The sequence below is a fragment of the Notolepis coatsorum genome (genome assembly GCF_963971535.1).
Source record: "Notolepis coatsorum genome assembly, chromosome: 5".
NCBI lineage: Eukaryota > Metazoa > Chordata > Actinopteri > Aulopiformes > Paralepididae > Notolepis > Notolepis coatsorum.
Genome location: NC_140169.1, coordinates 27,180,677 through 27,203,212, shown reverse-complemented (window position 1 = coordinate 27,203,212; position 22,536 = coordinate 27,180,677). Strand labels below are relative to the sequence as shown.

The following is a 22,536-nucleotide window of genomic DNA, read 5'->3' as shown; positions in this document are numbered from 1 at the left end:
TCTTTTACAATTTTAAATGTCTAAATCCAATAATATATATATATATATATAATATATATATACACAGAGTATGTTTCACTAATACTTTTGAATATGAGCTTGACTCACACCAAAGCAAATTCATTAATTAATTCAATCTTTATTTATACTCGATAAATATAAAGATAAGTGAGAAACAGGTTTGACAAGTTGGGTCCATTATTGGGTCCCGTTGGAAATCATGAGTACAACCCAAACAAAAACCGCTACTGGTAAACGGAGAAATGTCTGCCCTAATCAAGACATTTGTTCTACCCGGTGGATTGAGTGTGAGAGAGCAGGCACCTTTGTACCGTCAACAAGTGACTGCTCTACCTTCTGGAAAGTGGGAACCTGGAATGTGAGGAGCCTGCGAACACCTGGAAAATTGGCGAATGTCCTACAAGAGATGGATACCATGGGGATAGATATATTGGGAATTGCTGAAACATTTTGGAGAGGAGAAGATGACTTTAGATACACCCTACCAACTGGACAATCATTTAAAATCATATCTTCTGGTGGAAAACAACATAGAAAAGGTGTAGCTTTTGCTTTGACTGAGAAAGCAGCAAAAAGCGTGGAAAGTTATCAAACAATATCGGAACGTATTATCACCTTGAGAATGAAAGCAACACCAGCAAGTGTATGCATCACAGAAGCATATGCACCAACTGGAGAAGCTGAGGATGATGAAATAGACAACTTTTATGAAAATATTGAGAGAGCGATGAAAGACCAAAAGAAATGGGGAGATGTGGAAATAGTCATGGGCGATTTCAACGCCAAATTAGGTGAAGAAAAAGTTGATGGTGTTGTCGGACCTTTTGGTCTGGGTATAAGAAACGATAGAGGAGATAGACTAGTGGATTTCTGCAGGAAAAACCAATTGTGGGTTTGAACAACGTAAATCTGCAAGACACACATGGAGATCTCCTGATGGAAACACTAGAAACCAAATTGATTACATTATGATAAACCACAGATACAAGAAAGGAATAACAAACTATAAGGCACGACCAGCTGCAGACTGTGGTTTAGATCATATTCCAGTAGTGATGAAAATGAAGATCAAACTGAAAACCATCAAGAAAAAGAAAACGACACACAAAAGATGGGATGTGAAGAGTCTGAAAGGAGAAACCATGAAGAGACGATACAGAAACGAAGTGAACAAAATATTAGAAAATAGAGAGTTAGCAGATATTGAAGATCCACAAGAACTATGGACAAAACTGAAAGAAAAACTGGGAAGCGTTGTAGACATAATCTGTGGTAAACCAGAAAAAGTTGAGAAACAAGAGTGGATGAGGAAAGACATTCTGGATGAGATGAAAAAGAGAGCAGACATGAAGAATGCGGACAGAAAAACTGAATACAACAGAGCAAAACGAAAAGTACAGAAGATGTGTAGACAGACCCGGCGCCATGGGCGGGCATTAGGGGGCCCGCCCACTGAGTCAGCTGTGCCCACCCTGGTAAAAAAAATCTTTTTTCTTTTTGGTCAACTATCCAAATCCTTAGTCGGGGACAGCCCTAGTGGGCACTGATGTCAACAACAACACTACTGAAGCTAGCACGGCACTCTGTGAGAATTTGTTTTCTACCCTCAAGAACGTCTTTACAGAACATCGCCTTAGTATGCTTCATCAACGCAAGGCCAATTTAATTCAGCTGGCATTTGAGAAGGACTTAACAAAAAAGTTCAGGAATGAGTGGAGGGGCAGTGTTTTAAGAAGATTTCACCCTGTCCCCAAACGCCGCTTGCCGCTCTACTAATGATGGTGAGTAGCCTGTGGAGGAATTTTGTTTGCTTTTTTATGCACCTTATTTTTGTCAGTTCAGTTCAGTTTGTCAGTGAATTCAGAAGTGTTGAATAAATGGAGACTTTTCAAATATATAGAATAGAATAGAATAGAAATGTATTATCCTGAGGGAAATTTGACACTGCAAATCACTCAACATTAAACATTTAGACAGAACAAGTCACGAATAAGAATAACAAAACAAATGGCCTAAGAATAGAATAAAATGAAATAGAATAAAAATAGAATAAAAGATACAGTAAATAAATACAGTGAAAATATACTGAAGTCTACAGTAGGTGTAATATTGCACAATGCTGTTTAAAAAGTAAGAGTCCAGGAAGATGGTAACTGTCACTCTGTGCTCAGTGAGGCACAGTGAGGCACAGTGATGCATTGTATAGTCTGATGGCTGTCGGAATGAAGGACTTCCTGTGCCGTTCAGTGCTGCATTTAGGTAGTGTGAGCCTATAACATGCTCCTCCTGTCAGCCAAGTCTGTGTATAGTGGGTGGGAGGGGTTTTCCCTGATGGCCTGGAGCTTAGCAAGGTTCCTCCTCTCCGCCACCCTCGCTAGAGTACAGTTCCACCCCAACCACGCTACTGGCCTTCCTGACCATCTTATCCAGCCTGTTTGTGTCCCCTGCTCTCAGTCTGCTGCCCCAGCAGGTCTGTTATATATATCCGTTCAGTCTGTTTTTGTATAAGTGAATGTTCTTAAGATAGAGAGAAATTAGATTTTTCAATTGCCTCTCTACTGTTTAGTTCAGCACCGTGGGCAGCGCCAAGCAAGCCACAGCGCCGTTGTCCCAGCTGAAACGTATAAAAGGGAACCTGTGTTGAAAAACCATTGTGCCCCCCCGAGAACATTTTATGCCCCCCCCCACTAATTTGTTTCTGCAGCCTGGTCTGTGTGTAGAGATTGCAAAGAGAAGTATTACAAAGAAAAACTCAAGGAAATTGAAGATCTAGACAAGAAGCACAACCCTCTCATGTACAACAAGATCCAACAACTAACAAGGAAGAGGAAAAAAAACAACCCAAGGTGTCAGAGACAAAGAAGGAAAACTGCTCCTTGACGAGAAGGAAATAATCAATAGATGGGCAGAGTATGTGGAAACACTATACAAAGACCAGAACAGAACATCAGACACAGGAATTAGTCTAGAAGAGATAGAAAAAGTCCAGATCACTAAAAAATAAGTTGAAGAGGCTGTGAAGTCACTGGCCACGGACAGATCGCCCGGCAAGGATGAGATCCCAGCTGAACTGATTAAGAACTCTGGTGACAGATGCATCGAGCTCCTTGTGAAACTGGTAAACAACATCTATAACTCAGGAAATATTCCAAATGATTTCCTAAAATCAATGTTCATTCCGATCCCAAAGACCGGAAGAGCCACAGAATGCAACAATTACAGGACTATCAGTTTGATATCTCATGCATCAAAAGTACTCCTGAAAATCATCAAGAACAGAATAGAACCCATAATTGAACATCAGCTCTCGGATAGTCAAATGGGTTTTCGCAAAGGAAAAGGAACAAGAGATGCAATCTGCCAACTCAGAATCATTGGTGAAAAATCGATAGACCAACAGAAGAAGTTGTATATTTGCTTCATCGATTTCACGAAGGCCTTCGACAGAGTTGAACATACAACATTGATGAGAATAATGGAAGAATTCAAAATACCAGTTTCTGACCGAAGAATAATTGCCAACTTATACTGGAGGCAGAAGGCTAATGTTAGAATAGGAAAGGAGACTGCCAAACTCGCAGAAGGTAAAATGTAAGAAGAAAGAAAATCTTCCTCCAAGTTGGTTGACAGGTCAATCAGTCTGCCAATATTAGTCCGTTGGGGAGATGGCATGTGAATTGACATATAGCGCAGAATAGCTAAATATCAACCCCCCCTAAAATCCCCCCAGTCAAAGTTAAGAAGGACAAGACAAAAACCAAGACAGACAAAACATTTCCTCCTCCCCCTCCCCAGAGACCGCCGGACCCCCCCGATCAAGCACCCCAACCCCGCTCAGCCGCACACGGCGGTCTTTACCTTCTCAGCTGCTGAGAACCACAGGTCAATGCCAGCCTGCCCTACCCCAATCACCCGCGCCGTTGAACATGTGTAAGGGACCTAGGCTATCTACAGTAAACCTGCGGCAACACTATCGTAAACAATCTTTTAAGTCACTCCACCTTGTAAAGGTGGGGAAAGGTTGGTGTAACTGAGGGGTACAATTCCCTGACTGTATTGTTAGATATGATATTTAATACCACTACCTCTTGTACTTTAACTTCTGGCCATCCAGTACATGATATAAGTATGATGAACACTTTCCCACCTGATGAAACGAATCCACACAAATGTACCAAATCGAAGGTTTAATATAGCAAAAGGTATATACAACGGTCACTTAATTACATTTATGATTTGAAATATGAAATATGCACTTTTATGGCAAATGAGTATTCGTAGGTAAATCAACATTGAATGTCCAATCTCTGGTTACGCAGGGAGTAAGTATACAACCTGGAATATTTAGGAAACGATAGCGATGGTACTTAAATGATTATAGCTGGATACACTAAAGGGGGGGGGGGGGGTCCCGCTGGTTGTAAGACAGTAGGAGGGGGGGGTTAGAGAAGCCGCTGGCGGTATCCCATCTGGCCGACAGTTTCTTGGGAGAATTCAAAGTCTTGAACACGGTGCCCACAGAACCTCGGTCCGCAGACGAATACAGCTGGACCCTCTGTGGACGGTAGCTGCCGGTCCACAACGGAGAGACGTGAGGCGACCTCACTGGTGTAGAGCGCCGTCTCACCTGGAGTCCTCTCCGGGGGGTAGTTCCAACACTCCGCAGTGTTGGCCTTTATCCATGGAATAATCAAAGCACCCAAAGCATAATCCAAGCCGTGGAAGGCTCGCCGTCGTCCGGGTAGAGTAATCCAATATACAGGTCCGGTCGCCCTGGCCCGGAGCTCCTCGGATGCAAGCACCACTAGGGGTCTGCCCAGCCTGGTTAAGCGTCCAGATAACGTCAGGAACGATGGGGGTACTGATGACTTTAGAACTCTAACCGAACGATGCACCATACATAAATAGACTATTATTAGCTTAATAGAATACGTCCAACTCGACGGTATAGTGCCAAACTATGACTATTCAACTATTAATCTACACGATATCTCAATGCCTATTCTGGGGCCAAGTAGGCCTTACTACACCACACGTGCGTCGTGGGGAGGCTTCGCGTCTGTCACTCTGTTGGAGGGTAAAGAACTGGACTAAAAGAAAGTTCTACTTTACTTGCGCCATATTTATATGCGCTATGAACAAATAGTACCATTCGTATTTCGCCCGACATATTCCTGCGCGGAACCGGGGCTTGCCACGACATGTTAGGCGGCACGATTGAACTTGGACCTAGGGGGTATGGCAACCTGGCGCCAGGTTCTCGTCCAATGTTAGAATGAAACTATTATGGGCTGTTTAGTAGACTAAAGGGATATTCAGTGCATATTGTACAAGGAATATACAGGGGATATCAAACGATATACAAATACAATTAAATATATATATATAAATAAATATATATATTCGGTTTAATCTGATCCTTCACACCAGCCGCCCCCTAATTAGTCCCACCTAATTAGCTAAGCAGAGACAGATTAACCGCACTGTCTACCACTCAAGGTCCGCTGTAAGGGTCAGTCAACTCACAAAGTCATGGGGTCATGGTCATCATCGATAGTATCTGGGAGTCGGGGCAGTTCTATGAGCCTCGCCACGGGACATGTGTAAGTGCGCCCTTGGACGAGTACTTCAGCTGCTCGGACCTTGCCATCGGCACCGGTGATCACTTTGCTTACGCGGCCAGCCGGCCACATAGCTCTGGGTAGTGACTGGTCAATAATCATGACGACTGTTTCTTCTGTCAAATTGTCTCTCTCTTTTACCCACTTCTGGCGGGTCTGTAGAGACGGTAGGTAGTGAAGTAGGAAGCTGCTCCAAAACTTGTCAGCTAGTACTTGGCTGTACCTCCACATTCTTCGGCTGTTCGCTTCTTCAGGCCTGTACATTGTCTGGGGTAGCGCGGGGTCCAGCCGCCCCATTAGGAGTGTGTTGGGGGTGACTGGGTCGACATCTGCTACATCACTGGAGACGTAACCGAGGGGCTTTGAGTTCAATACTCCCTCGATCTCCGTGAGGACTGTCATTAGGACTTCCTCCGCCACAGTCTGGGCCCCAAGTACGGCGTACAGGGCTGTCTTTATAGAACGTACTTCTCGTTCCCAGGTTCCACCGAAGTGGGGTGCGTTCGGGGGATTAAACTGGAAGTCAATCTGGGATGGAGCGAGGTGGGTCTTAAGTTCTGGGCCCATAGCTTGGAAGCTCTCTCTCAGCTCTCTTTCTCCGCCTTTGAAGTTGGTCCCATGATCAGACAACAATGTAGACGGTTTTCCTTTCCGTGATGTGAATCTTCGGAAGGCCATAAGGAATGAGTCTGTGCTCATGGTCGGAAGGAGCTCGATATGTATCGCTCTGGTGGTCATGCATTTGAATACAATACCCCACCGCTTCTCTGTGCCTCTTCCTCTCTTTATATACAACGGGCCAAAGCAGTCCATGCCTGTGGAGTGGAATGGCTTGTCGCCGATTCGGAGGCGACAGGGGGGTAAGTCAGCCATCCGTGGTATGCTGGGCTGCGCGCGCCACTTACGGGAGTCTAGACAGGTTCGCTGGAAGCGCCGTACTGCTTCTCTCCCTTGCAATATCCAATAACGACGTCTGATCTCCGCGAAGACTCTCTCTGCTCCTGCGTGGTGTACATCCTCGTCGTATTTCTTTATGATCAGCTCTGTGACCTTGTGTCGGCTGTTCAAGACGATCGGGTACTTAATGTCATCTGGTAGATCGGGGGCTCTCCGCAGGCGACCACCCACTCTGATGAGATTATGGGCGTCACTCTCTGGTGCCAGGTGAATCAGTCTGCTGTCTGATGGGACGGGTTTTCCTCCCTGTAGACAGTCTAGCTCATCGGGGAACGAGTCTCTCTGGGCTCGTTGTAGTAGAAGAAGTTCTGCTTCTTCGTAGTCAGCTGCTGACATGTCAGTGGTGGACTGAATCTCTGGGTGGTGCCGCAGGAATGTTCTTTGCTGCGCACTCTCTAGGGTAATGCAGTCATCTATGTTGGGGTCTGTGGAGGCGACTGTGCTCAGTCCACAGAACATAGGTTTCTTGTTCTCAGCCTCCTCGTTACTTGCTTCCCGCGGGGTGGGCGTAGGCCAATCTCCTTCCGGGAGCTTGAGGAATTCTGGTCCGTCGTCATGTTGCGACGGGTTAGGTCATCCAGAGACATTCCCCGGGTGATGACGTCAGCTGGGTTGTGTTTGGTGTCCACATACCGCCAGCTCGCTTCTTCTGTTAACTCTTGAATCTCGGTGACTCTGACTCCCACGAAGACTTTGTATCTGCATGAATCAGACTTGATCCATGTGAGTACTGTCGTGGAGTCTGACCACAAGATTGTTCTGTGCACCGGAATGGTGAGTTCACGTCGGATTAACGTGGCTAGATGCGCTCCTGCGAGGGCTGCGCAGAGCTCTAGACGCGGGATAGATTGTTGCTTTCGGGGGGCTATTCTTGAGCGAGCCAGGATGAAAGCAGTGTGTATCTTTCCTCCCTTCTCTTGGGCACGCAAGTAGGCCACCGATCCATAGGCTACTTCGGAGGCGTCACTGAAGACGTGTAGATCCATCTTGCATGTCTCTGGCCTCACTGTGGGTGGGAAGTAGCTGCGGCATATATTGACGCCTGGGAGTGAGCGGAGTTCCGTCTCCTACTCTCTCCATGTGGAGGCAAGGTGTGCGGGTATTGGGTCGTCCCAGCCCTGGTCCTTGTCCCATAGTGCTCGTACAATCATCTTTGCCCTGGTGGTGTAAGGTAGAATACATCCCAACGGGTCATATTGTCTGGCGAGTGTTCTGTACACACTCCGTCTGGTGGTCGGTATCGCCGCCAACCGTCCCTGCTCTGGAGCCAAGGGTTTGTGTCTATAGTGGAGCGAGTCTGTTTTGAAGCGCCAGACTAGTCCTAGTGTCATTTCTTGGGCTTCTCCCGGGATTGTCGCCATCCAGGTCTCGCTGCTGGCAGCCTTGTCCGCGGAGGAGAGGCTGCGCAATACGTGCGGGTCACTGCTGGCCCACTGCCTGAGATCAAAGCCGCCTTTGATCAGGGAGGCGCGTAACTTGATTAGGAGAGCCTCGGCTTCTTCTTGAGTCGAAACGCTTTGTAAACAGTTGTCCACGTAGAAACTGTTCTTCACACTGTGTTGGACCTCTTCATCTGCTGCTGGGTCCTCTGTGACGTGTTTCTGTAGTGCAAATGTAGCACAGCACGGGCTGCATGTGGTTCCGAAGGGGAGTACTTCCCACTGGTAGATGGCTGGGTTCTCATCTCCGATCCTCTCTCTCCATAGGAACCGCAGCAGAGGCTTGTCCTCCTCTACTAGTCTCACCTGCAAGAACATCCCTTTGATATCCCCGCTGATAGCCACCTTGTCCTGGCGGAAGCGCAGTAGCACGCCTAGTAGGGAGGGGCCGAGTGTGGGGCCGGGCAAGAGCTCTTTATTCAGATTTTGGGATCCGATCTGGTAGCTGCAGTTAAACACAATGCGATCCTTGCCGTTGTGATGGACCTTGTGATGCGGCACGTACCATGATTCGGTCGTCTGATCGGCCTCTTTAATGTCAATCTTTGTTACGTGTCCCGCTGTGATTAGCTTCTCAATCTCAGCGCGGTACACACTCTCTTGAGCGGGGTCTTTGGCTAGGCGCCGCTCCGTGTTCAATAGATAGCGCTCCGTGGCGTCTTTCTTTGCGTGAAAGGTGGGCATTCCCTCTCGCCTCAGGAGTGGAGTTGCGTATCTCATCACTCCGCCGACTGTGACTCTCTTTGTCCCCTGCTCGAGTAGGTTGATGGCGTAAATGTCTTCTTTAGAACGAATATCTTTCTTTTCGTTCTTAAAGGGCATTGTCTCCAGTGTCCATAGCCTCTCGACATGCTGCAGGAGAGTGGTGTCTTCTTCTGTCGTTCTGGAGTGGAAGCAGCTAGTGGCTGCTGTTCGATTGAGATATTTAGCGAGGGGGCCTTGTAGGGTCCACCCTAGGCGGGTCTCGACTGCTGCAGGACAGCCTCGGGGGCCTGTATGGACCTGGTCAATCGGGACTATGAGTTCTGCATGGTCGGAGCCTATCAGCAGGGTCGGGGTAGCGCCGTCTATGAGCGGGATAGGTAATTGGCGCAGGTGCACATATTTATCCATCAACTTGGTGACAGGGTAGGTGTACTGCGATAGTCCTATTTCTTGGCTGGTGAAAGCATTTGTAATCTTGTACCGTCGCTCTGGCTGCCCGTTTGCTGCGATGGTGAAGGAGACATTCTCGCCCTTTATCGTCTTTAAATCTCTTCTTATTGTCCGAATCGTCATTTCGTTCTTGCTCCCCCGCAGTCCCAGCTGGGCCGCAGCGGACGCGAGCAGAAGGGTCTTCTCTGACCCGTCATCAAGGACGGCGTAAGTGTCCATGACTTTATCTTGGTAGCTCAATGTCACACGGACTACCTTTAAGAGCACTTGGGCTCCGCTGCTGCTGGCGGGGTCAATGTACATGACACTTGCCTTGGTGCCGCTCCGTGGTGCAGGTGTAGGCCGTCTTCCGTTACTTTCGTGTAGTATATCTAGATGGGCTCCATCGCACCGGCTGCACCTTTTCTTTAGGCGGCATTCGGCTGCCATGTGGGGCCGCGCACATCGATAACAGCGCCTGTTGGACTTTATCCATTGACTCACTTCTTCTGCATTCATCTTTGTGAATAGGTCACATTGTGATAGCCAGTGTTCTTTCTCACAGTAGGGACACGCTATCTTCCACTTCTCTTTTCTCGAGGGGGTGCTGTGACTCTTACTGCTTGGTACTGACTCTGATTGGTGCATGACAGTCACCGATCTTCTTCCATCATTTATTCTCCTGGGTCCCTCTCTGGAGCTTGGCGTGCTCCGCCCAAATGTATCTAGTCGTAAGCTGCTGACTTCTCTCGCCAGGAAGTCGGCTAGATCAAGGAGGGATGGCTCGGGGCCGTTGGGATCCCGGTAATCTCTCTGCCGCCTAAAGCGCTCCTGTCTTGCGGGTGGCAGCTTCTCCAAAATCCTCTCGACGTTAGAGTTGGCGTATAGCTCATGCATGCCCTTCTCCCGTTGCGCTCCCAGCATCCCTACCAGGGACTGCACTTTGATTGACAGGTCGTCTAGTGAGCGATTGTCTGTGGCTGGGGGTAGGCGATCAATATGCCTTATCTCTTGGATTACGTAATCCCATATACGTCCATATCTCTGGTCCAGCGCCGCTAGGGCCGCTGTGTATGGTGTCGAAGAGGTGGCATAGGCTAGCGCTATATTGTGCGCTCGCGGTACTTTCAGGTGCTTCAGTAATATTGCATACTTGTGGCGTTCATCAGCGACATCCACCATCATTGTCTCTAAGCACATCCGGAGCTCCGTGTACTGTGCTCGACTCTCATAGGCGAAGTCTGGGAATGACGGTGTGGCATTGTATGACGCCGTGGATGGCTGATACATCGGCGAGCGTTGGGGGAGAGACCTCCTGGGCGAGTCCCCTCTTGCGCCTCGCTGTGGGCTGGTACTGACAGGGTACCATGGCCCGCTGGTCCAGGTGCTATTCCTCGGGGCTGGTCGTGCGTCGTGTTCACCCGTGAAGAGAGTCGGGGGTCTGTAGCGCAGCGCCGCGGGGGTATAGCCTGGACTGTATGGGACCTCCTGGTCCGGTGGAGTACTGTGCTGTCGTCGGGCTTGGTTCTCCTCCTCTCCCTCTTCTTCCTCTATCAGATCTTCCAGATCCTGTAATCGTTTATTTAGCTTCTCCGCAGTGTATGCCGCTCCTTCCTTGTAGCTAGGTCTCGCTTGGACCGGTCTGTGAAGGGGGTCTGTGGGGGGTATAGGCTCGGTCTGTTGGTCAAGTTCAGGGTCGCTTGCTCGTTGAGGAGACGCTGCCCTTGACTGTTGTCTCGACGAGTTCCTTGAACCCCTGGCGGAGGGGGAGGGTGTTGCCTTGCGGATCAGCTGCTCCATTAGCTGCGCTTGTAACTTGTCGCGCTCGACTTCGCGCTTGGTGAGATCTGCTTCTCTTTGGGCACCGGCAGCGGCGCGCTGGGCGTCGGCCCGGTCTCTTGCCATATTCTCTTCTGTCTGGAGGCGTCTCATCTCCAGGCGTGTGCGCTCTTCTTCGCTCCGTTGTTGCGCTTGGAGTTGTTCGCGCTCGCTAAGCGCCTGTGCTTGGAGACGTTCACGCTCGCTAAGCGCCTGTGCTTGGAGACGTTCGCGTTCGGTAGAGGCTGTCAGGCTGACGAGGAACGCCTGTTGTAGCATCCTCTCCGCTTCGCTGGGGGAAGGCGGTTGTGGAGGTGAGCCGCTCCTGCGTGAGCCGCTCCTGGGGGTACTCGTTGGGGAGTCCTGGAGCTCTATTTCCTCGGCGCTCTCCTCCTCTTCTTCCGTGCAGAGTTCTCTCTCTGTAGGGTCGTCTTCCTCCCGGGGCTGGTCGGGGACTACTTCTTGGGTAGTGGCGGGGGGTAAAGGCATGTCCGCTCCCTCCTGGTCCCCACCGTGAGCTTGGTCAGTTACATTAGGACCTACTAGGGCCTCTGTGGTCGGGGAAACCTGGTCGTTAAGGTCAGACATAATTTTACTTTCTACTTTTACCGCGTTTACCGTTTGTCGAAGGCTAGGTAGTTGACTGACAGTGTAAGCCTCTAAGTACTGAGGTGTCTGTCGTCTGCGCCGCGGGCGTTCTAGGTTAGGAGGATCGTTTCGTGGAGTGTTCATCATAGGCAATTTCAATATTAATAACACTATATTAATATTACACTAGTTACCCTCCAGCTCGAAGGACCAATTGTAACTGAGGGGTACAATTCCCTGACTGTATTGTTAGATATGATATTTAATACCACTACCTCTTGTACTTTAACTTCTGGCCATCCAGTACATGATATAAGTATGATGAACACTTTCCCACCTGATGAAACGAATCCACACAAATGTACCAAATCGAAGGTTTAATATAGCAAAAGGTATATACAACGGTCACTTAATTACATTTATGATTTGAAATATGAAATATGCACTTTTATGGCAAATGAGTATTCGTAGGTAAATCAACATTGAATGTCCAATCTCTGGTTACGCAGGGAGTAAGTATACAACCTGGAATATTTAGGAAACGATAGCGATGGTACTTAAATGATTATAGCTGGATACACTAAAGGGGGGGGGGGGGGGTCCCGCTGGTTGTAAGACAGTAGGAGGGGGGGGGTTAGAGAAGCCGCTGGCGGTATCCCATCTGGCCGACAGTTTCTTGGGAGAATTCAAAGTCTTGAACACGGTGCCCACAGAACCTCGGTCCGCAGACGAATACAGCTGGACCCTCTGTGGACGGTAGCTGCCGGTCCACAACGGAGAGACGTGAGGCGACCTCACTGGTGTAGAGCGCGTCTCACCTGGAGTCCTCTCCGGGGGGTAGTTCCAACACTCCGCAGTGTTGGCCTTTATCCATGGAATAATCAAAGCACCCAAAGCATAATCCAAGCCGTGGAAGGCTCGCCGTCGTCCGGGTAGAGTAATCCAATATACAGGTCCGGTCGCCCTGGCCCGGAGCTCCTCGGATGCAAGCACCACTAGGGGTCTGCCCAGCCTGGTTAAGCGTCCAGATAATGTCAGGAACGATGGGGGTACTGATGACTTTAGAACTCTAACAGAACGATGCACCATACATAAATAGACTATTATTAGCTTAATAGAATACATCCAACTCGACGGTATAGTGCCAAACTATGACTATTCAACTATTAATCTACACGATATCTCAATGCCTATTCTGGGGCCAAGTAGGCCTTACTACACCACACGTGCGTCGTGGGGAGGCTTCGCGTCTGTCACTCTGTTGGAGGGTAAAGAACTGGACTAAAAGAAAGTTCTACTTTACTTGCGCCATATATATATGCGCTATGAACAAATAGTACCATTCGTATTTCGCCCGACATATTCCTGCGCGGAACCGGGGCTTGCCACGACATGTTAGGCGGCACGATTGAACTTGGACCTAGGGGGTATGGCAACCTGGCGCCAGGTTCTCGTCCAATGGTAGAATGAAACTATTATGGGCTGTTTAGTAGACTAAAGGGATATTCAGTGCATATTGTACAAGGAATATACAGGGGATATCAAACGATATACAAATACAATTAAATATATATATATAAATAAATATATATATTCGGTTTAATCTGATCCTTCACAACAGTTGGCATGTTTGAAGACTTTTTTGTTATTGAAGTAGCCATCTATATTTGATAGGTTGGACGCTGTTTCTTTTTCTTTTGTCTTTATAATTTATTATTCTGTATTATTATTGTTTGTTATTCTCCTGTGGAGTTATGTTTTTTGTTACTGTGGTTATTGTGTTGTCTTGTTTCATGTAATTAATAATAAAAAAATTTGATCAAAAAAAAAAGAATAGGAAAGGAGAAATCAAGAGACTTCCTGGTGGAGAAGGGTGTAAGACAAGGATGCATCTTGTCCCCTGTACTCTTTAATATGTACAGTGAATCACTGATGAAAAAAGGTCTGAGAGGAGGGAAAGGAGTCAAACTTGGCGAAGAGAACATCACCAATATAAGATACGCGGATGACACTGCTATAATCTGTAACTGTCAAGAAGACCTACAGGACATGATGAATAAGCTGAATGTTGAATGCAAAAACTATGGAATGTCGCTAAACACAAAGAAAACTAAAGTAATGATCATTGAAAAAACACCAGGAACTGTTTGTAAAATACAGCAGTGGCGAATCCTTATGGAAGCCAACGGAAGCCAGGCCTCCCTATTAAAATATGAATTAATAGTTGTCATACAGAAGTACAGAATACTTTCATACAAAATGCTTCTTACTGTTACGCTCCAGAGACTGTGCTAGACAAGATAGTATCAAATAACATAGTATAGCATGTAAATTAGAAGTAGAAAATGAGGTCACAGTGTTCAGTATAGACATATGTACAATGTTCGATGCAGAATAGACGTAACTGAGTTACCATATAATATACAATACTATGCAGTGTACTAATGTACAATATTATATAGTGCAAAGCCGAAATGCAGAAATGGGATGAGGTACAATTTAGGTACAATTTACAGTAAGGTGTACGAGTTGTAGTGCAATCCTTCATCAATAAATATAAAGTGTGGGGAGTGGGTGCTACAGTGTGTTTGTTTAAAGTGAGTGTGTGCTATAAAGTGTGGGGAGTGGGTGCTACAGTGTGTTTGTTTAAAGTGAGTGTGTGCGTGTGGATGTGTGTGCTATGTGCGTTTGATGGTTGTTGTTGTGTAGTGTTCATTGTTCGTTAAGCAGCCTGATGGCCTGGGGATAGAAGCTTCTTCTGAGTCTTTCTGTGCTCGCCTTGAGACTCCGGTATCGCTTGCCTGACCGCAGCAGTTCAAAGAGGCAGTTGTTTGGGTGGCTCGAGTCCTTAATAATTCTCTTAGCCTTCCCCCTGCACCGCTTGTTGTAAATGTTCTGGAGGGTGGGGAGCCCCCCTCCGATTGTGCGTTCGGCTGAACGTGTCACTCTTTGTAGTCTGCTTCGGTCTTGTGCAGTGCTATTCCCAAACCAGGAGGTGATGTTGCCAGTCAGGATGCTCTCTATTGTACATGAGTAGAAGTTCTTAAGGATCTTCTGACTGACTTGGAACTTCCTTAGGCGCCTGAGGAAGTAGAGACGTTGTCGTGCCTTCTTCACAACACTGTCAATGTGTGTGGTCCATGTCAAGTCCTCGGATATGTAGGCTCCGAGGTACTTAAAGCTGTTGACTCTCTCAACCGGTGCCCCGTCGATGCTGAGGGGGCTGTAGTCCTTGACCCCCGACCTCCTGAAGTCCACAATCATCTCCTTTGTTTTGCTGACGTTCAGGGAGAGGCTGTTTTCCTGGCACCATCCCGCCAGGACCTTGACCTCTTCCAGGTAGGCCCTCTCGTCGTTGGCAGAGATCAGGCCCACCACCACTGTGTCGTCAGCAAATTTGATGATTGTATTGCTACTCCGCTGAGCCACACAGTCGTGTGTGTACAGGGAGTAGAGGAGGGGACTCAGAACACAGCCCTGGGGGGCCCCTATGTTGAGGGTGATGGATGAGGAGGTGCAGTTGCCTGCTCTCACCACCTGGGGTCTGCCAGTCAGGAAGTCCAAGACCCACTGGCAGAGGTCATAGTTCAAGCCCAGGTCCCTGAGCTTGGCTATGAGTATGGAGGGGACTATGGTATTGAATGCCGAGCTGTACTCGATGAATAGCATTCTCACATAGTTCCCCTGCCTCTTGTCCAGGTGTGATGCTGCTGTGTGCAGCACATGGGCTATGGCGTCCTCCGTGGACCTGTTGGGGCGGTATGCAAATTGCAGGGGGTCCATGTTGATGGGGAGGGAGGAGCAGATGTAGCCCTTTACTAGCTTCTCAAAGCACTTCATGGCTATGGAGGTGAGAGCTACAGGGCGGTAGTCGTTGAGGCAAGCAGGCTTGGATTTTTTGGGTACAGGGATAATAGTGGACTTCTTCAGGCAGGTGGGGATGACAGCCTGTTCTAAGGACAGGTTAAATATGTCAGTGAATACTGGGGCCAGTTGGTCGGCACAGACTTTTAGGACGCGGCCGGGGATGCCGTCCGGACCTGCTGCCTTCCTGATATTCACTTTTTTAAAGGTCCGCCTCACCTCATGCTCTGTTACCCTGAACACTGCGTCTCCATCAGCAGCCGACCCCCCCCCCCCCCATTGCCGTGGCTTGTGAGCTGGTGTTGTTATTACCAGCATCAAACCTCGCATAGAAGGTATTGAGGTCATTTGCTAAGGAGATGTCACTGTTCAGTTTGAGGGAGGCGCCTTTGTAGTCTGTCATCGTTTTGAGCCCCGCAGTGACCCGCACACAGACATGATGGAATTCAAGTTCATGTTTGTATTGATCACATATAGGCAGGCTACACATGGCGTATCTGCTACATCATACATGGCAGTAAGATTCATTGTTCTTGTATATGCTCTCGTATTATTGTTTATATAGGCTACCCAATACTGACATCAAAATAGATTGTATGCCTCTAGAAATCACCAGCAGCAGGTAGAAAATTGACGGAAAATCCGTCGCGATTTGAAAAAAATTGAGGAGAACTTTAATCCCTGGGTATTAATCAAACAAAACGGAAAAAGGCAGTCATATTCCAGCACGGTCTTTATTAGTGTTTGCGCTGCCCATGCAGCAATGGTTAATAGATATCATATCCAACATCACCGTACGTGTACACGTCTGTCAGCCTGTCTCATAACACGCTTCCCTCGGTTTAGTCCATTCTTCCACATTTCATGGGGGTGTCCATTACCGTATATGGTTGATCGGGGCGGTTTTGGTATGCAAATACGTGAAAGTGTGCACAAGCCTCGGCGCAGGGCCAAGGTGATATTTATCATGACAGGTGTGCGTAGAACCTGCGTACGCACGTGTGGTAAATCCCGTTTTTTTTGTGCGTGCACTGATTCTAAATTCTGTGCTTACGTGTGGAAATAGAACATTTTCTACGCCACGTTGATGAATGAGGGCCCAGGGCCCTCATTTATCAAGTTTTCTTAGAAAGTATTCTATTTTCGTTCTTAAGCACAGAATTTAGAATGTGTGCACGCACAAAAAAAACGGGATTTATCACACGTGCGTACACAGGTCCTACGCACACCTGTCTTCATAAATATCACCTTGCTCCTAAGCTTGAGCTCGTGCATGGTTTTAAGTATTTGCATACCAGAACCGCCCCGATTATCCATATATGGTCATGAAACACCCCCATGGGATGTGAAATAATGGACTGACCCGAGGGAATTGCGTGTTATGGAGAAATACGAGACAGGCTGACAGACATGTACACGTACGGTGATGTCGGATATGATATCTCTTAAAGACCATATTAACTAATAAAGCCCATGCTGGAATATGACTGCCTTTTTCCGTTTTGTTCGATTAATACCCAGGGATTAAAGTTCTCCTCAATTGTATTCCAAATCGCGACGGATTTTCCGTAAATTTTCTACCTGCTGCATATGATTTCTAGAGGCATACAATCTATTTTGATGTCAGTATTGGGTAGCCTATATAAACAATAATACGAGAGCATATACAAGAACAATGAATCTCACTGCCATGTATGATGTAGCCCAGGGACGTGCACAGGACTTTAGAGGGGCAGGTGCTCAAGGGCACTACACTTGTGTGTATATATTAACCGAGCGCACGCGAGCACGATTTTTAAGGGCCCTTTTCGGGCGGGGCCCCCTTTTTATGCTTTTTGGGGGGTTTTGGTGATCATTAATATTGAATATTGAACTATAATAATCAGTGCAGGAGCTCACTTATCCTTGAAAGACACTTTTATCACTGACTTAAAAGGCCCATACATCTCCATAAATGTTCAGGGGGGAGGGAATAAGTGCTTACCCTACAGACCCCAAGAAGTGCTGTATATTCTGTATTGTTTAATATAAATGCATTTTTTATTCCAATCCCGATTTGTATTTGAGATTCCCAAATCCCATCGGACTTGACTTCTTCGTGTCCCTCAATGAGTGTAATACCAGCATTCAACAGCGGTTTCTATCATCATCATCATCACCACCCACGCTATGCATAAAATATATATGCATTTTTTTTTTTTTTAAGGGTTGGATGAGCTTGCACGGCATTATTTCCGGCGTTGGCTGCCTGGTGTGATCACAGCACATGTGCATCATGCACACAAGGCCGGAAATAATGCAGTGTTGACCAGTTTATAAAAGATATTTAAAATGTTTATTATCAACGCCGAGCTTTCAAACCATCCCGTATCTCTGTCCGAAACCCTCCTGCAACTGTGAGTAGCTTTGAAACGTCTCTGTGATTCTTGTATAACGAACGGTTCGGTCAGAACCAGTCATTCAGGGTAAAAATCTAGGTTGGTTTCCTATTGAGGAGCAAGTGACTGTGGATTCACTCGGTGCATCACAGTCATGAAAGGGGCTAGGTGGTTGATGGTGGTTGAGAAATGAGAGAGAGAGAGAACCCTTGTAAGTTCTCTCTATTTATACACTGTGGAGCGCAGTTCTGGAAGGTTCTAGCCTGTTCTAACCGGTTCTACTATATGACATCATACTGAAGCTTAACTTGAATTACACTATGACACGGCGGCAGTTACACTAGGTGTTCTGCGTCTGCCCCCCCCTGCCAAACAAGGAAGCCAACCTCTTGTTCGCGCATGAGCCCATTATAATTACACTACTGTCGCTATTTCACAATGAACTATAATGAATTACGGTTCATACAGAACACGCGCCAGTGTCAGGACTCAGAGTAATGCACAAAAGCTTATTTCCGTGTTGAAACTAATGCATGAACTGAGGAGCGCATATGCCGTAGTAACGATATTCTACCACTGGGCGTCAGCTAAGCATGCTCAGAGCTGTGCGTAGACATAAGCACAAAGTCAAGTTCACGTTCAAATTGATAAATCCCTCACTTTGCTTAGAAATGGTCGTACGCACGGGTTAAGCACATATCTGTGCGTACGCCACGTTGATAAATGAGGGCCCAGGATTTTGGAATGTATGTTATGTCAGTCTTTTCATACGGAGCAGAAGCATGGACGCTGAATGAAGAGGCAAAGAGGATGATAGACTCTTTTGAAATGTGGATGCTGAGGAAGATGCTGAAGATAACATGGATGGATAAGATCAAGAATGAGGAGGTACTGAGAAGAGCGGATATGCAAGGAGGACAGCTGCTGGAGAGGTTGAAAAAGAGAAAGATGGAGTTGTGCGGGCATGTTTTGAGAGGATCCAGCGGGGAGATGTTCAAGAAGGTGGTGATGGGGAAGGTGAATGGAAAGAGAGGAAGTGGAAGACCAAGAAGAGGCTGGGTAGACGACGTCTGTGATTGGAGCGGAGTGAGAGGCGGAGTCACGGAGTTGGAGAGAAAAAGTGGGGACAGAATGGGTTGGAGAGTGATAGGCAACCTTCGGAACGAAGAAGCCACCTAATGATGATGATGTTGGGGTTCGGGCGTCGTGTAAACGTGAAACTATCCAGCCGCCTTCAATCGTTCATGGGCTCATATAACAGATTATTCTAAAAGAGTTATGACAATGGCAAGAATTGCAAGGTTTTCATCTAAAGAAAGTCTTATGGTAATATCTTATAGTCTAATCTACAGTCACATCAGTAAAAGTAGGATTATGTGGAGGTAAGTACAGACATGTGTGGATATATATATCTATATTACCTGCACATAATCCTTTTACATTATCTGTAGATACTATCCTATACTCTTACTAGTTACGCTGCTGGACAGTATGACTACTACCATACTGTCTTTATACCTGTATCACTGTACATATTCATACTACAACTCAGTACATACATTTGATTAGCACTACACTCAGTAGTACTATTCTATATATTTTATACCCAGTTTAAACACCTGTACATTGTATGTTACTATTGCACTTTACTGCTACATTTGCAGTCTGGTTGGATGCAAAACTTCCTTTCGTTGTGCTGTATGATGATGACTGAATGGACCACCTTGAATGAATGCATTTGAATCTAACATTCATTATTGCTGTGCAGTGTGGGGTAATGCAACTCAGAGAGATACGGGGAGACTGTTAATCACACTGAACCAGGCAGCGAGAACGGTGTTAAGGGTTGGTTTTGAAAGTGGGGGTGAGTGAGCTGCATGCTGTGTGATGGGATGGAGCACATGGGTGGAAACATGTGGGACTACGTTCTCTTGCACTGATTTCAGTAATTGGTACATTTGGAGTCGGTTGTAGCAAACAAACTGTTTTCAGAATGTGATCAAGTCAACACAAGAATAAGAGATACAATATAATGTTTTACTGACATTTACTGAAATGGGAAAAATTACTTACATTTTCAGATCTAACTGATGTAAATGATGGAACTCAAAACAATAACCTTTATTGAAGTTTATGTTGCCAGTTTGGACGTTTATGTGTGATGTATGTGTGTCAAAATTATGTACGAATATGAATGTATTATGTATGAAGTATTGTATATTTAAATGTTTTGTAAATGTTTTTAAATGGACTCTTTGGAAGATTAGCCAAAAGAGATCCAAATCAATCAATCAATAAAAAAGCCGTCTCTTCCTACCAAGCAGGGTCTCCTCCTGAGTTGTTGTGCCACAGCCTGACGCCGTGCAGCTCTCCCAGGGAGAAGGGCGTGGTCAGCAGGAACATGTCCACCCCACCCCTCTCAAAGACAGGCTTCTTCTGGGGATCTGCCAGGTGGTGTGGATCACTCTCTCCATCTGTGCCCAGCAGAGTAATTATCACCTAATAAAAAAAAATACATAATATAAACAAGGTGTAATATTAAGGCGCTAACATAGTCTTGAAGTACAGGACACATAGTGTACTGTGTACATATACATGTTGTGGACAGACAGTCCAGACACAGTGTACATATATACAGATGAAGCACTTCAGATTCAGTTCCCTACTGCTGCGCTTCTGCCACTCTTCTACCACTTTAGAACTAGTACTCAGGTGTTAATTTTCGGGGGCTGGTGGCTGGGTCTAAACGTGAACAAATGGAGGGTACTTAACTTAAGTGCTTCCCCAGGGAGGGGGTCAGGGGCTACTGCCCTCAGACCCCCAAGAAAATCTTTATATGGGCAGTCTGACTTGGGGTACTGACCATATATTAGTGTTGCAATGCATGATAAGTAAACAGTGAAAAAAGCTAAGAAATCGGATGGGGCTGGGACATTTGGGACGAATACTAATTTAAGATGAAAATCTCCCCAGCCTGTGGGAGGCAGTGGAGGTGTGAAATCTGGCCCGGTCCAGAACAATAGGAGTCACAAAATCAGTTTGGAGTGGAGTGGTGGAGGAGTGGTAGAGGCGCAGTAGAGGTTTGATTTTTCAGTGCTGTATCTGTATACAGTACATGTTGTGGACAGACAGTCCAGACACATAGTGTACATATACATGTTGTGGGCAGACGGTCCAGACACAAAGTGTACATATATATACAGTACATGTTGTGGGCAGACAGTCCAGACACATAGTGTACATATATATACAGTACATGTTGTGGACAGACGGTCCAGACACATAGTGTACATATATATACAGTACATGTTGTGGGCAGACAGTCCAGACACATAGTGTACATATACATGTTGTGGGCAGACGGTCCAGACACAAAGTGTACATATATATACAGTACATGTTGTGGGCAGACAGTCCAGACACATAGTGTACATATATATACAGTACATGTTGTGGACAGACGGTCCAGACACATAGTGTACATATATATACAGTACATGTTGTGGGCAGACAGTCCAGACACATAGTGTACATATATATACAGTACATGTTGTGGACAGCCAGTCCAGACACATAGTGTACATATATATAGAGTACATGTTGTGGGCAGACGGTCCAGACACATAGTGTACATATATATACAGTACATGTTGTGGACAGCCAGTCCAGACACATAGTGTACATATATATACAGTACATGTTGTGGGCAGACGGTCCAGACACATAGTGTACATGTTGTGGGCAGACGGTCCAGACACATAGTGTACATATATATACAGTACATGTTGTGGGCAGACAGTCCAGACACATAGTGTACATATATATACAGTACATGTTGTGGACAGCCAGTCCAGACACATAGTGTACATATATATACAGTACATGTTGTGGGCAGACGGTCCAGACACATAGTGTACATATATATACAGTATATGTTGTGTGCAGACAGTCCAGACACATAGTGTACATATACATGTTGTGGGCAGACAGTCCAGACACATAGTGTACATATATATACAGTACATGTTGTGGACAGACGGTCCAGACACATAGTGTACATATATATACAGTACATGTTGTGGGCAGACAGTCCAGACACATAGTGTACATATATATACAGTACATGTTGTGGACAGCCAGTCCAGACACATAGTGTACATATATAGAGTACATGTTGTGGGCAGACGGTCCAGACACATAGTGTACATATATATACAGTACATGTTGTGGACAGCCAGTCCAGACACATAGTGTACATATATATACAGTACATGTTGTGGGCAGACGGTCCAGACACATAGTGTACATATACATGTTGTGGGCAGACGGTCCAGACACATAGTGTACATATATATACAGTACATGTTGTGGGCAGACAGTCCAGACACATAGTGTACATATATATACAGTGCATGTTGTGGACAGCCAGTCCAGACACATAGTGTACATATATATACAGTACATGTTGTGGGCAGACGGTCCAGACACATAGTGTACATATATATACAGTATATGTTGTGTGCAGACAGTCCAGACACATAGTGTACATATACATGTTGTGGGCAGACGGTCCAGACACATAGATTACGTATATATACAGTACATGTTGTGGGCAGACAGTCCAGACACATAGTGTACATATATATACAGTACATGTTGTGGGCAGACGGTCCAGACACATAGTGTACATATATATACAGTACATGTTGTGGGCAG

General features: G+C 46.4%; 1 protein-coding gene across 1 annotated transcript in view; it reads right to left on the bottom strand.

Annotated features, from left to right (window-relative positions):
• Positions 1–22,536, bottom strand: part of LOC311228134 (polycystin-1-like protein 2) — a gene marked incomplete at both ends in the record, with an annotated part of 152,981 nt that overhangs the window by 110,215 nt on the left and 20,230 nt on the right. The window contains one exon of the mRNA XM_084314049.1: positions 20,138–20,319. Within this exon, the coding sequence (XP_084170175.1) occupies positions 20,138–20,319 (182 nt within the window). The remainder of the gene's footprint in view (positions 1–20,137; positions 20,320–22,536) is intronic.